The sequence below is a fragment of the Balaenoptera musculus genome, chromosome 14, assembly GCF_009873245.2.
Source record: "Balaenoptera musculus isolate JJ_BM4_2016_0621 chromosome 14, mBalMus1.pri.v3, whole genome shotgun sequence".
Classification (NCBI taxonomy): domain Eukaryota; kingdom Metazoa; phylum Chordata; class Mammalia; order Artiodactyla; family Balaenopteridae; genus Balaenoptera; species Balaenoptera musculus.
In genome coordinates, this window is record NC_045798.1 from 70,978,596 (window position 1) to 70,993,395 (window position 14,800).

A 14,800-nucleotide genomic window follows, 5' to 3' on the forward strand; every position below is an offset into this window, starting at 1 on the left:
CTTCCCATACTGAATCCTTTCCCTCCCTCCCTCTGGGTACCATCCTCCAGCATCCTTCCAATCATCAATGATACCCCAGCAGTCTTCACTTTAGGCCTACACTTCCCCTATTAATTATGTTTGTTCTGTTTCAGTCCCTTACACATGCCGTTGGGTTGTGAGCTTCTGGAAGACAAAAGTGTCCTTGTGTTGACAGAATGGCACATTGCAAAGCATCCTCTGGGTAGGAGTCAGGACACTATAGAGTTGTGTGAACCGTGAGAGTACAGCTGAGCTCAGGGCCTCACTCTCCTTCTCTGTAAAATCTGCAGGTTAGTCTAGATTAATTTTCAGGTCCTTGGAGTAGTCAAATGGAAGGCTGTGTTTCCGAGGTTACTTACATTCCTCCTCAGCCATAGGGCTCTGCACAGGGGGACCCGGAATAATTCTGTAGACCAAAAAGTCAGCCACGGTTTCCAGGTATTGTTTGGGAGATGGAAAGGTGATGACAGTTTGAAAGATGCACTTTCATGGTTGAAGCTACCAAAACTGCTCCTACCCGTCTACTTCTTTACTGTGCAGAAAGATTTGCCAGTATCTTAAATACATTATCTGTTCTGATGGTCAAAACGCACCTCCTGCCTCAAGGTCACTTTTACGAATGTCCTGTCTGCTCCGGCACCCACCCCAGCACCTCTCTCCACCACTCCCTATCTTGCTCTGTTCCTGCCTCATGGCAACTGCTGTTGGTCAGACAGATGCCCCTGTTATCTTCTAACTGGACTTCTTAAACGTAGGGGTGGTTCCCTTCGAACTCCCTCAGTGCTTTTGACCTAATCGGCACTCAGCAATAAATTCAGTGGTGAGTGAACCATGTATGATTCACTATTTAGACCATTCAATTTGTAGCTGTAGATCTCCCCTCATTCCCTTTCAGTTCCTTCCTGTCTTCTCTTTCCTGTTCAATACCTGTCCTCACAGAGGGAGGAATTTTTGAGAGAAGGCAATAAATGGGAAGAATTGTAAAAGGCGCGTCAGTTGATTTTTTACTGTAGTTCAGTTGGGCAGTGATTCACTTCGATAAGATTCCCAGACCATATGATGCTGTACAGACTCCAATAATGCTGCCTGTGCCAGCACTCAAACTGAGCTAGACTACAGCAAAAAAAAGGATCCTGGATTGGATTCCAGAACAGAAAAACGATACGGGTGGAAAACTGGTGAAATTCAATTAAAGTACAGTCAGCCCTCTGTATCCGTGGATGCTGGACCTGTGGATACAGAGGGCCGACTGTACTCTGCCATTTCATATAAAGAACTTGAGCATCCACGGACTTGGGTATCCACAGGGGCTCCTGGAACTAATCCCCAGTGGATATCCAGGGATGACTGCACCAATGTTAATTTCTTAGTTTTGACAAATGTACCATGGTTATGCAACATGTTACCCTTAGGGGAAACTTGGTGAAGGGTATATGGGAATGCTGTGTATTATCTTTGCAACTGTTCTGTAGATCTAAGATTATTCCAGAATAGAAAGTTTATTTTAGAAAAAGTGGGCCAGGGTGCACATTTTAGTTTGACTAGCAGTCTCTGACTGCATGAACATTCTCACAACTAGTTATAGCTGAACAATTTGTAGAATAAGGTTGAAAATTAGAACTGCAGAGAAGTTCAGAAATGGTCCTGTTTAAAAAAAAAAAAAAAATCCATGAAAAGGAGTAGCAAAGATAAAAGCAAAAGAAACAAAAAATGGAACTGGATGAAGCTGGGGAGGGAGGGAGGGAGGGGGGCAGGATCGCGTTAAAATGTGGAGTCAGACCTGTCATCTGGGGGAGGTGGCCAGTACAGGAACTACTGGGCACTGTCAGGACACTGGCTGTTTGTTTTAGCTCTGAGGGCTGGAGCATGTCACTTGGTCTTCACTTCCTCACCTTGAAAATGGCCTCACCCAACTCACAGATCAAGATTATGTAAAGTAAAAGACTTCCTCACAAAAATCAAGTTGTCCTATTCTTCAAAATTTGGTCATTTTTGCTCAAGAACAAGAGAGTTCCTCACCCGTGGGCTGGTTACCATCGGAAACCTCAAGCCGGCAGGTCTGATTCTGCATGAGTATTTTCACTTTGCACTTGGCAAGTTTCTGCTTCCTCTTGCGAGACTGTTCATGCCAACACCAAAGCCATTTGACTTCTAAACATAGCGTAACAGATGTGAATGAGGATTGTATTATTTTTGGTGTTCCACAAAGGGTCTTTCTTTTACCCAGAAAAGCCAGACACCAGTCCAGTTCTGGTTTGGCTCAGCCATCTTGGTCAAGGTAAATGGGCTTGCTCTAGTTTTTCAAGCCCTGTAGCTTTAGTTACCGTATACTGGATATTCTTAACCAAGGATCCATGAACAAGCATCTCAAATGTCTACGCCTAGACTCTAGAGGTTTATCAGCTCCTTAAAGTTGTATGTGATCTTGACCTTCATATACATCCTTCTTTTTTGTATGGAGTGGGTTCGTTTCTCTTCAAAGGGTCCACAACCCAAAAATGCTAAGAAGCCCTGCTTTAGAGATACATCTTCCATAGCAAACCCCCTAAACTATGACACTTGCTGTATTTAGGTACAGTAATGGCTGGCTGCCTGATTTGACTGTTTGGAACCCATAGAACCCACTGCATTTCTAGGGCTGCACCTTGAGGCACTCATGCTTGTAACTAGTGTTTTCTCCCAGCTGTGGCCTTGAGTCTTCCTTTCCTGAAGACTTGAGGATTTTAGCTTAAGGCCACATTTGTTCAACAAACCTTCTCAATGTTAAGAATCCTTCAGGAATACCAAGGTGACTTTGGTTTTTCTTGCCTTTCTAGTCCTTTCCAAACTGGCTATCTTCTTTACAACCAAGCCATGACCAGTGAGCATGTAGCCTTGTAATTAGTTTGAAGGAGGAGCATGGCTTGTTGACTATGAGATCTTCTGGCTGGCATAGCATTAACGGTCCCAAGTGCAATTTAAATGTATGATCCTGGGGTGATGTGAATATGAGAAACAGACTAGTTCTTTTTCTTGTTTGCATGCTTTCCTTTCAAGTGGCTTACAAATGAATGTTTTAGGCTGTTAGTCAAGAGAAAGGTGGTTTATAATTAAAGCCTAGTATAAAAACTTCACTGGGTCTTATATATGAATGGATTCAATTAAAAGACTAAAAACGATTGCCTGTTTCAGCTCCTTTGGATGATCTTTCCCTCTTCGTTTCTAACATTACTGGGATCTTCTTAACTTTTGGATACTACTTAATTTCTCCAGCGATTTCACTTCCCTTTGAAAAATGCACCAAAGTTAGAGTTTCATGTTTAATGTGGTCCTTTTAAATAAAACATAATGTTAATAGACTAGATAAGAGACACTGAAGTGGTGCCCAAGCTCATTTTCCCCCTTTTTAGTCATAGTGAGATGATCAAATATAATACTAAAAGACTACATGCTTGTGGCTATTTTATCTATATTTAAAACACACAGTAAGAACATTAAGAACATCTCAAATCATTTAGAAGGAAAAAGGGCTTATCAACCAAAATCTTTGGAAACTTCATAAAATTTAAATGTCTGCAAACAATCCAACCAAAAAGAAAAAAAAAAAATCCCAACATTTGGCTAATGGAGGGCATTTCACATGTGACCCAAATGGCGTTATCACATTTTCCTTCAGGTAAACTAGTCACTAAACCCCATTAGAAAGAGTACAAGAGCGATATGAAGACATCCCCAAATACCACGTACTGGATTTAGAACATTCTGTGATGAAGCGCTTATCTAACCACGGGCTTTCTTTCCATTGCATACATTACTTTACATTTCTAAAATGCAATGTCGAAACAGCCTCCAAGTTTTGCAAAGGAGATTGATGTCCACTCTACAAAAGTATTAACTTACAGTACATAACACTGAATAATTTTAATCTGTACATTTTTCCCCTCCCATCATAGGTGACACGCATCAGTTTGTACAAGTTCGAAAAAAGCCCATCTGGTTGTTTACACCTGGATTAATAGTCAACAGAGTCAACCAGAAGTAGTGGGCTGGGTAGAGTTTGAGAAACGATCAATACAGTGGTATATTAATTGTGGTTAACAATAGGCAGCTCTTCACAAAGCGATACAATAGATTTTTGACTGAAAAGATCTAGCTGAGGAGGTTCTGCCAATCGACCAACTGATCCAGAAGTTTAAGGCTGACTTGACTTAAGCAAGCTGCAGCCCAACTGAAAACACTGGCAACAATGGCGCAGTTCAAAGCTCTTCAAATGCATAGCTTCCATGTTACATTAATTAGATTTCTTCAATTAGTTAATCCTCTAGACAGTTTTCTTTTTGTTTTGCATGCATCTCGTTCCATTTTCATTAAGGGCATCTCTTCCTTGGTCAATCATGTGCTTTGCTTTTCAATTTGTTTTTGTGGTTTTTTTTTTTTTTTTTTTGGTATGTTTTGTTAAGCTGTCAATATCTCCAACACTTGCAAAATGAAATCTAGAGGCGGTTTTACTCACAGCAGAGAAGCAGAGCTATATGGACAATGCAAAATGAAATGAAACAAGTGTCAGAAACAGTTTATAAAAATGGCACATTTATTGCTACAGAACGGTCATGTACATGACTTCATCAAATAACTACAGATGGGAAACAGGTAATGGCCTAGACCAAGCTGGGTTTATTTTTGTCTTGAAGGAACTCCAGCACACAACCTGTTTAGACACGTCTACAAATCAGAAATACACCAAAAACATGAAAAAATCGAGGCACTCAGCCACACATTGAAAACAAGGTGTAACTGTTTATCTTTTTTTTCTTTTTTTTCAATGTTTTCCCTTTTTTTCTTTTTTTAACAATTTTTTTTTAGTTTTTAATGCTGCAGCTATGTGTACAGTCGCAAAAAATTTCCCCGCTGCGACCTACAACTAAAAAAAAAAAAAAAAAAAAAAAAAAAAAAAAAAAAAAACAAAACAAACAAAAAAGCTACCATACAGTTTCATCTCAGTAACACATGGTAAAATAACATCTTTTAAATAGTAAAATAAAGTAACAAACTTTTACTCATAATGATTCCAAAAATCTACAAAGAAGAAATATTCAGAATCTGACAATTTTTTTTTGTAATATTCATGGTATAAAAGGATTGCTCCTGCGAAAAATAAGCCAAATATATTTTTTATTTTTAAATTTAGTTTTTTTCCTACTAGGGTGTACTACAGTCTATTTTATAGCAAAAAGAGCACTAGACAAACAAAGCTTTATAACAAAAAGCCAGGCACTGATACATGGTAAATCTCTGCTTTTTTTTTTTTTTCTTATCTTCACTTAATTGCATCACAAGTAACAAGAATGAAAAAGGCCACAGTTCATATATTTTCACCATTACATATGTCTATAATACTTGAAATGAGTATGGCAAAACCAGCACTGCACAAACATGAGTCCACTTCAAGTCCCATGAGAAAGAGCATGTCTCTAAAGAAAAACAAACAGAACCAAAGCAAAATAAAAAGAGAGGCCTAAAGGCCTTGGTGCCCCATTGTGTTGGAATTCCTCATATGCCATCTTGACTTTTTTTTTTTTGTTTCCAGTCAGCCAGCAGACTAAATTTTTGTGCTTGTTTATGCTGAAATCGTTTCATTCCTGACTCAAGTTCACTTTTGGACACAGATCATATTCTGCCTGTTGGATCCAAGACGAAAATCCTCTTAACCCCAAGTCTTGGTTCAACACCCTCCCGCACCGCCCCCCACCCCCAAATCCCTCATCAAAATAAAGATCACAAAAAAAAAAAAAAATCAAGAAATAGGAAAAAGCGAAAAACAAAAAGGAATCGGAAGACTGAATCAGAACCAGTTGCGTTACTGGGTGGACAGACAGTTGTATACACATTAGTGTTCCTTGCAGCTACACAGAAGACAAATGGGAAAAATGTCTAGATGAACAGATCCCTATTCTGCATATTCATAAATTACTTGAATGTGGAGGTGGATCAACTATTCCAAGTTGCTTTTAAAGTCCAAGTCTCTGAAACAGATCCCCAGCCTAAGTATCACCATATACATAGTGTAGTATGGACCCTTAGGAAATTTTTGTATAGTACTTTAATCCTAACTGTCTTCTGCTAAATTGCATTAGAAAATACAGCGCAGGATACCAATACCTTACCTGGGTTTGATAATTACAAAAGAATAAGAAAAAAAAAAAAACACACTAAAAAGGCCACATTCCCTTTCATCTTTTTCTTCTTTTTAATGGGGATACAACCCAATGAATATGGATAGGTGCAGATGTTTCTCCACCAAGCAAAAAGTAGTGAGCAGCTTTTGGTGGCTGTTAGAAAGTTTTTCGCTTATTTCCAAAGGGAATTCCACAATAGAGGTATTATATGACTGATTAATGAATGCATCAAAGCTGGTGAACAATAAATTGCAGCTTTTACTCTGGTGGACTGAGAACAAAATATAAAGCACCAATTTAAAAAATAATCCAAGAACTACAATTTAATTTTTTTTTTGCTTTGTTTACAGATTTGAAAAACTTTAAATCAGCTCTATGAAAGCACCTTGATGATAACGTGTATCAAAAGTGCCAATCTTAAAATGTACATCAATGCAGGGAGTGTTTCCAGTTCCCTAAAGAGTAAACACCATATTTTCTTCTATACACTTATCCTGAATGTGATCAGAGGATACCTGCTTCCTATATAATATTGTTCCTAGGGATACCCGCCTTGATAGAGTATACAAAATGAGTGCAGAATGTACCACTAAAAGGAAATCTTCAACATACTGAGGGTACAAGTACACACAGTTTCCATTATTCAGGAGGAGGGGAGAGTATACAATATTGTCTTCCATGCCCTTCTTTGAGCCCCTTTGTTCGTTCATTTTCACAGGGTAGCCTCAAAATAACTTTTCATGAAGTCTGATTTCTGCTACTCTAAGGTTTTAATCCACCTCCACATTTTAGGAACTTATCAACAAATCAAACAAAGTATTTTAGTTTTATCACTACTGAACATATTTACAGTTTTCAACACACACACAGCTAATCAAAATGTTTATGGGTTTGTAAAAGATGACCACGTGGTAACTATCTTATTTGTTCTTACATTTTCAGAAATGAACATAAAATTCAGATTCTTGTAGCTCACTATTTCATTTCAATGAGACGGTTTTTAAACCACACCGTTTAAAAAAAAAAAAAGGAACAAAAACCGATACAATGTATTAAAACACATAATAACAAGAGTCTACATGTAAAAATATAACTTTTACATACACAATTTCAAAATAATGATACGTTTGCCATTTGTTGCATAAAATTTACAAATGTATTTCATTACTATATAACTGGCAAAACAGGAGAACAGATGGAACATTTAGACCATTTCGATGGGTTTATGGCATTTACTCAGTGCTGATAGGTGGAAAAACTACTTGAACAAGGGATTTTTTTCGTAATACATGCCAAGATTGTGTGGCTGTAAAAATAGAAATGAGTTAGAGACAAAAGGATGTTGACAAATACTTAACTAGGAGCACTATTTCTTTACTGCACTATACACCAAAGTCAATCATTATAAAGATTCACGATGGAAGTTGGTTCAATTGTGCCCAGACGTCAAAGCTAGCTATCTGATGAGTTGCTGTGCCATAGCTTGATCTATGTTTCTATCAAATACGTTAAGTATAAACTTCATTCATACTGGCCAGAGAAATACTGCACTACCCCTCCTCAAGAAAGTGCAACTTAATGCTTTAGGACTTATAAGGCTTGTTATAACGCTGCATGATGATTGAATATTGGCATTTTATTTTTCAGATGAAGGAGGAGGCAGTTAAGTCATCTGCATCTTAGTAAACCCATTTTGAAAAAAAAATCAAGAAAGCAACAAAATCAATCAGCTCTGTCACACTACTTGCAATTTTCTCATTGGATGGTCGTTGAACTTCACTTGTTTTTTTTGTTTTTGTTTTTTTCCAAAAATCTGACCATGTATTCAGAAACACCTCACTGCACACTACTTCTGGCTACACATGTAGGTAACGCTTTAATCATTTTGTTAAATCACAGCCACTTTGATTATGTTATGTTTCCGATGATATAAACATTGGAAGGCACAGTGGTAACATTGTAGCATTCTAACCTTGTACCTCTGAAAATCCCAGAAGAGGGTCACAAACGCAACATTACAATTCAGACAAACTCTTTTTGCCGTGTCTTGGTAATGCTGCTTGTTAATATCTACACATGATGTGACTTTTAAGTCCTGTGTTCCCAAAAGACCGAAGAAACAACTTTCTACTTATTTATGAATGAAAAGCAACATCAGGGTCAGCATTTCATCCTGCACTACCCCTCCGGAAGCAGAGTTGGCACTACAGGTTATGAGAACAAACAGGGGAAAGGGACAGAAATAAGACCAAAAAAAAAAAAAAAAATCCATATTTACAGTAAAATCTTTCTTTTAAAAAAGTTAATCAGTACTATTTTTTTACAGGAGAAAAAAGTCTGAAACAAATGAACAAAAGCTTACCATAGTCACTAAATTTTTAATATATATTTATATATATATTTATATATATATTTGTCATAGGTCTATAAGATCCATCTGTTCCTCCTACCCTAAGGAATGGCTAATGTCATCACTTCGCTGTCATCAGGATGTTTGCTGGTTTTGTTACGAGGGCAGCCGAGCTTCCCTTATTCGATATCCGGTAATTATAAACACTAGCTGACTTGAATACCAACAAAAACGGTCATGTAGTTTTCTTCAGAAGTACACTTTTTCATTATTGCAAGTTTACAATTTTTTTAAATTAAATATTTTTTTTTCAGACTTACAAATTAATTATATATTTTTTTTTTTCCAAAAGAAGTTTAGGCACAAATGCATTGTTCCACAGTGTGGAAAGATTGCCATTCAGTCTCTGGGCTGCGTCTCAGCCTGCACATACTGCTTTGAACATTCTGAATGATATGTTAAAGAGAGTCATCCCCCAAGTTGCACTTTTTTTCTTTCTTTTTTTTTTTTGTTTGTTTTTCGGTTTTTTGATCATTGGGAATGCTGAAACCTCTTGCGTCTGCGATTCATAACTACTCAGACTTGTCTTATATTACAAAAAAAGGGGTTAAGGACAAGTGTTTATGTGGGTTTAAGATAATACAGCTGTTAAGGAAGTGGTCTCTTGTATTAATGAAGCAATGTGGCAACTTGGACCTGAGAAAGAAGAGAGAAAGATGAATTAATACGTTTATAACAGAAAAAAGGAAAGCTTTTATTTTTAAACTTTTTTTTTTTTTTTTCCCAAGGGGGGAAAAAAATCTGTGAATTTGGGTCAAATATGGCTTTCATGGCTGATGCCTTGGTGAGAGTAACAAAGGAAAGCTTTCAGAAATGGCTGAAAACAAACTTGCCCTTTTACATCTGTCCCATGTGATTGGACGCGTCTCCCATGCCGGGGTGAGGCCCCGCCAAGGAGAGCGGGGGCGGCTCCGAGGACACCTTCTCCTCTTCCCTTCTTTTCAGACATGCAGCTTTCGGATTCAGATTCCTTTCTGTGGAAGAGGAAAGCACAGAGCATTTAGGTCACACCCAGGGCTTCTGGTCCAGGGCAAGTGATGCAACGTTTCTGTGGGTCTGTTGATCCTTTCTCTCAGTTTCTACCTTCCAGAACAAGAGGACCAGTTAGGAAAATGCACACTACTGCGATTCATTTGCTCAGTGGCTAGTAAAGGTCGAACTCCCTGGTGAAACTGTGCAGTCACTTTACAGTCTGAGAAAGTTGGTAAAGCAAACGTACCCAGCTCCGGTTACTGAGAGGACCTATGGAAACGTCCTAAGGCGGTATCAGTTATAAGAAAAATCCCAGGATTCAGTTACGGGAGAAAGGGGAGCTGCCTCATAGACTTAGATGAGGTTGAAACAGTGATCCTGAAGGATGCCTAAGAGTCTACTCTCTGCTCCCGCTCAAGGCCGCCAGAGCACCTCTGCTCTCTGCAGCGGCGTGCGACCGTGACCTCCGCACGGAGGCCAGCCGGCCGGCACTGACCTCGGACTTGCTGCTCCAGGCTGAGGATGACGGCCACGGCCTGGTGGAGGATCAGGAGCTTGGTCTGGGGCTTGTCACTCTTGAGGTGCAGCTGCACCATGCGGCCCAGCTCCTTGAACGCCTCGTTGATGTCGCGGACCCGCAGGCGCTCGCGGGCGTTGTTAGCCATCCTCCGCTCCTTCTCCCGCTCCGCTTTCTGCTCCGGTGTCAGGTCTTCGTCATCGTTATTGCTGCGGGACAAAAGGGAAAAACGTGACATTTTCCAATGGGGTGGGGAAGAAGACAGTTCCTAAATTGCTTTTGTTTTCTTTCTGAGTTTTCAGGGAACTTTTCCATCTCCAGATCTTGTCCTGGGCAGAATTTTCCATCCACCTGGGCTTGGCGTTGCTTTAGGTGGCTGTTGACAGTCCCTAACGCCAGACATTTGATGTCTCCTGGACATGAAACGCAAACCCAACAGGAGAGGTTCGAGTTGGGGCCCCGAGTGCACCATTTGGATGGAGGGGAGCAAAAAGGAAAACATAGCTTTCATCCCTAAGGTTACGCACGGCAAAGCAGAGCGTTGTCAACTTCAGCTCAAGCTACACTTCAGGACCATGATTCAGAAAGCGTTTTAGACTGAAGCTGTTCTTTTTAAAAAAAACTTTCATACTGTGACATCCAAAACCCAAGGAGAACCAGGGATTGAAAAACGATGTGGATAGGTCGAAATTAAGACGATGCAGCTCAAACAGGATTAAGAAGGTCCTACATTCAAGACAACAGAGCAATGGGAGTAAACACGGGGGCCTGTTGTCTATTAACCAGCTTGGAAGGCTTGGTCAGTCCACTTAATGTATCTGAGTCTCGCTTTTTCCATGTATGAAATAGAAAGGTTAGAAAAACATCATCTCCGTGGCCTTTAACATTATGGATGTTTATGATTCCCCAGACAAGTTGGGGAAACCTGAGTTGACATGAGTTCTAGGCAAAACAAACCCAACCCAACCCAAACACTTACTGGTTATCAATACCCATGATCTCATCATGAGTCAAAAATGAAGCCCAAAAGCTCATCCCTAATTATGAGAACAGAGATATTACATGATTCATATCAAAGGCATGGTTGGAGCCAGGAGTCTGGAAAGGGAAGATAACTTCTGTTTCTGGGTGTCATGCTGACAAATCAGAAACTTTTGAATGGGGGGGCAAATAGGAAGATGAGCCACCTGGAAAGCATGTCACATCAGGAAGATCTCATGGCGTCAAGGCTTCAAATAATTCCTGGGCAATCACGTAAAAAAGAGAGGTGTGGAAAATGTCTCAGGAAAGCAGAACAGAACAGAACAAAGAACCCTGAGCGGAACAGTCTGAATTAACATGAGCAAGAACCGTTTTTGAGTATGAGAGATATAAAAAATGAAGTAAACTTCACTCAAAAGCAAGAGAGTCTTCCCTGCAAGAAACAATATGGAGGTGACCATCCATAAGGATGTTAACCTAGAGATCTGAGCACTGACCCCAAAGACCATCAAGGTGAGCCTCTACTTTAAAATTCCATGAATCTGAAAGGATCACAGAATAAAGATGTTAATCACAACCTTTCAGAGCTGGAGGAACACGTGGGAAGTTATCTACTCAATTCAATGCACACTTAGTGAGTATTGGCTTAAAATGTTCGAATCTTCCACTGTGGAGAATGTCTGGGTAGCTTCCAAATCGCACTAAGGATCCACTACGATGGAGAAGCCCCAGTCAATCAGAAATGGAGCGGATTCTTGGGTTCCAGCACATGCTGCTCATAAAGATGACGTAAGTAAGCCAAGAACACTTATAAAGGAGGCAGACACCAAAGAAAGATGCTGTAAGACTTGGCTTGTCTTCCTGTAGGTTAAACTCCCTTCCAGATGGGACTGTCTGCCTCGAATGTGTGCTGGTGAACGCGCAACTAAACTGAACCCATCGGAAAGTGCTCTCTTTCTCTGCCCTCTGACTCTCCTCCTCATTTCCTTGCCGGTTCTGCTCTCTCCCACCCGTGACCTCTGCTGATGCCAAGGAAATCAAGATTACTATTAATTCACACCCACATTCTGACACACAAATAGGACGTAATAAGTGAAAAGAGAACAGAGTTGAGTTTCTGCTCATCCCATCCTGAAGTTAAAAATCTGGGTAATGTTTTTACACATCAAACATATGCCACACCTTTTCCAAAGTGGGCCTGAAAATGGGAATTTGTTTTCCAAGGGTATTCAGGCCAATAATGAATGAGAATTGGTCAACCTCTGATAAATAAATTGGTTATGCAAAGAAAACTGCCTAGATTTGGAAAGTCTCGCCTTACAACACGGTTTTGGGGGCCTAAGTAAATGTCAAAACAGCGACCTTTTAAAACAAGGTTCTTAACAGCGAGTTAAAATGTTGTATTGAAACGTCAAAGAATCCATTGATATGCATGCGTTATGACCACTAGTTAAATTACCAAGAGCTGACTGATCTAACAGAGAAGCTGGTAAGGATGTGAAAGGCCCTTCTTGGGATGTCTTACCAATGTGGCCAAGTCAGGAAACTCTGTAGCAATGGTGAAAAGGGGTAAGATAGAAGCTTCCAGAATTTCTGAAACTGTGGTAGAACTTGTAATAAGGTTTATCTCAATAACTATAAAGGCAATATGAAAAGGCAGCATGCCCTTAATTCCTAAAGGACGCCAGGTATAACCTTGAGAACGATAGCCTTGAAAAGGGAGGTATCGTCTTAGTACAATTCATTTAATTTGCAAATAAAAACCATCCAAGGGAACTGAGGTAAAGAACATGGGTGTCACGATACTCAAAAAAACAAAAAAACAAACAAAAAAAAGCCATCTGATTATCAGATTAAAGTTCAAGGAGATAGATTCTAATTTAAAGATATCGGGGACTTAAGAAAACCAACCAGAAGCTATTTTCCTGCAGTTGCATTTTCTGCCGAGAGAAAAATAAATGAGCAATTTAGGTATTGCTCTTATATATATCAACATGTTAGAATAAAGCTGGGAAATCAGTACTTTCTCACTTTTGAGGTAAGAAAAAAGTTACAGTTGCACATACATCAATTGAGCTTTCAATAGAGCTAAGCTCTCTTTTTAGAAATATTTTCCAAAGAACATTTACGACCAAATTTGTAGAATAAGTATAGTTTTACAAATCGACTGCTTGCATTTGAATCAGTTACAAATTGTTTTTGCCGTGTGTCATTATTAGCACTGGGTCCAAATTCATAAATGCAAAGACATTTTTGGCTTTCCTAGAGTACAGGTATCTCAAACGATACTTTCGTACCTCTAGAGCAAGCCTTTCATTTTCTTTTCAGCTGCAGATTTACCTGCCAGGAAAAAACTGAATAGTTTCTTCCTGTTCTGTTCACTTCATCAAAGTCCAATAAAGGAATTAAATGAAGCGACAGTATTATATACTGTTACCTAGATCTTGACCTAGTAATGGATTTGATATCCTTCTTGTCGTCATCTAATTTCTTGTCCTCGGAAGATTTCGTGTCTTGCAGGTTTTCATCGCCCTCGTCGTCGGATTTGATCTCAGAGCTGCCGGAGGAGACACTCTGGCCCTGCAATCCTGGTGGCATGCCTGCAGAAAAAAAAGAGAACAGGTGACACGGCCACCAAAGCCTCAAGGCACAGACACGCACACCCCAGACTGGAGAGCTGCCAAGCTATACAGTTCAGACTGCCGAACTGTGTGATCTGTCACTTTTTTCATGGTCTTTGGTGAAGTTTCAAAAATGCACCTGCAGAAACAAGTTTTCCCTGCATTGGCTCTGAGGTTAAATTCTATTTTGCAATCTTTTGGAGTAGACGGTAATTTCACTGTCTACAAAACATCAACTTAATTGCAATGAAAATCATAATCATGAAAATCACACGCCTCAATGTTCTGATTAAGAACCCAAGTAAATATCAGCTATTATATTGAGTTTCTTCCATATGCAATGATTTAATAGAAAAATGTCCTTAAAATATAATTCCCAGGGAGTGCGCTAAATATGTACAGTCAAGACTTCAACAGATACTCTAATGATATTCTGAAATTAGGCTTCTCTTATCCTCAAGGAGTAACCAGCATTTAAAAATGGTACATATGGAAAGCAGCTACTGCTCAATGAAGACATTTCTAGCTCTACCACTGCTCAACTTTCCAAGATCACAATATATTTTAAAACGTGACCCTAATGTAATCATTTATTTCTAAGGTAGAAGCGTGTCTATTTAGTGTTTCCTTCTATTTGTAATCTGTATAGTCTAGAACTTTATCACTCAAAATCTGGTCAGTGGACCAGGAGCACCCTTATCCCCTGGGAGCCCATTAGAAATGCAGGACCCCAGATCAACTGAATCAGAATTGGCATTTTAACAAGATCCTCAGGTCCTGTTTGTGCACATTAAGAAGTGTTCATCGAGGACAGAGAAAGAAAACCCAAAGGCTCTTTAAAAGAAAGGGCCATCGAAGTATTACTATTCAATGAAAAATGGCAGGCATACCCACATATATAATTAACGTTCAAGATTCTTACAGTGCTTAACAGGTGGGCAAATGCTTATACATATTATTCATTCTTGTGCCACTGTTATCATTTTTATTCTCAACGTGAGGGGAATGAGGAGATGTTATGTAAGCATTTTGGGGTCACCTGGCCAGCCAGTCGCACAAGGACCCTGGGACCCAGGTCTTGCCCCTGCGGCACAGCTACCTGGGGTCCTGGGAAGCCAAAAGG

At 39.6% G+C, this 14,800-nt stretch overlaps 1 protein-coding gene across 21 annotated transcripts in view; it reads right to left on the reverse strand.

Annotated features, from left to right (window-relative positions):
* Nucleotides 1-8,502: 8,502 nt before the first annotated feature.
* Nucleotides 8,503-14,800, reverse strand: part of TCF4 (transcription factor 4) — a 352,696-nt gene continuing 346,398 nt past the window's right edge. For 7 of the 21 annotated variants that reach the window (XM_036874765.1, XM_036874758.1, XM_036874757.1 and 4 more), the window contains 4 exons: nucleotides 13,494-13,656; nucleotides 10,055-10,284; nucleotides 9,420-9,560; nucleotides 9,027-9,222 (listed from right to left, as the gene is read on the reverse strand). In XM_036874765.1, coding sequence (XP_036730660.1) covers nucleotides 9,424-9,560; nucleotides 10,055-10,284; nucleotides 13,494-13,656 — 530 coding nt within the window. In that variant the 3' untranslated portion in view covers nucleotides 9,027-9,222; nucleotides 9,420-9,423. Of the gene's footprint in view, nucleotides 9,223-9,419; nucleotides 9,561-10,054; nucleotides 10,285-13,493; nucleotides 13,657-14,800 lie in introns of all 21 variants that reach the window. The other 14 variants (XM_036874770.1, XM_036874766.1, XM_036874779.1 and 11 more) reach the window with 9 other exon arrangements.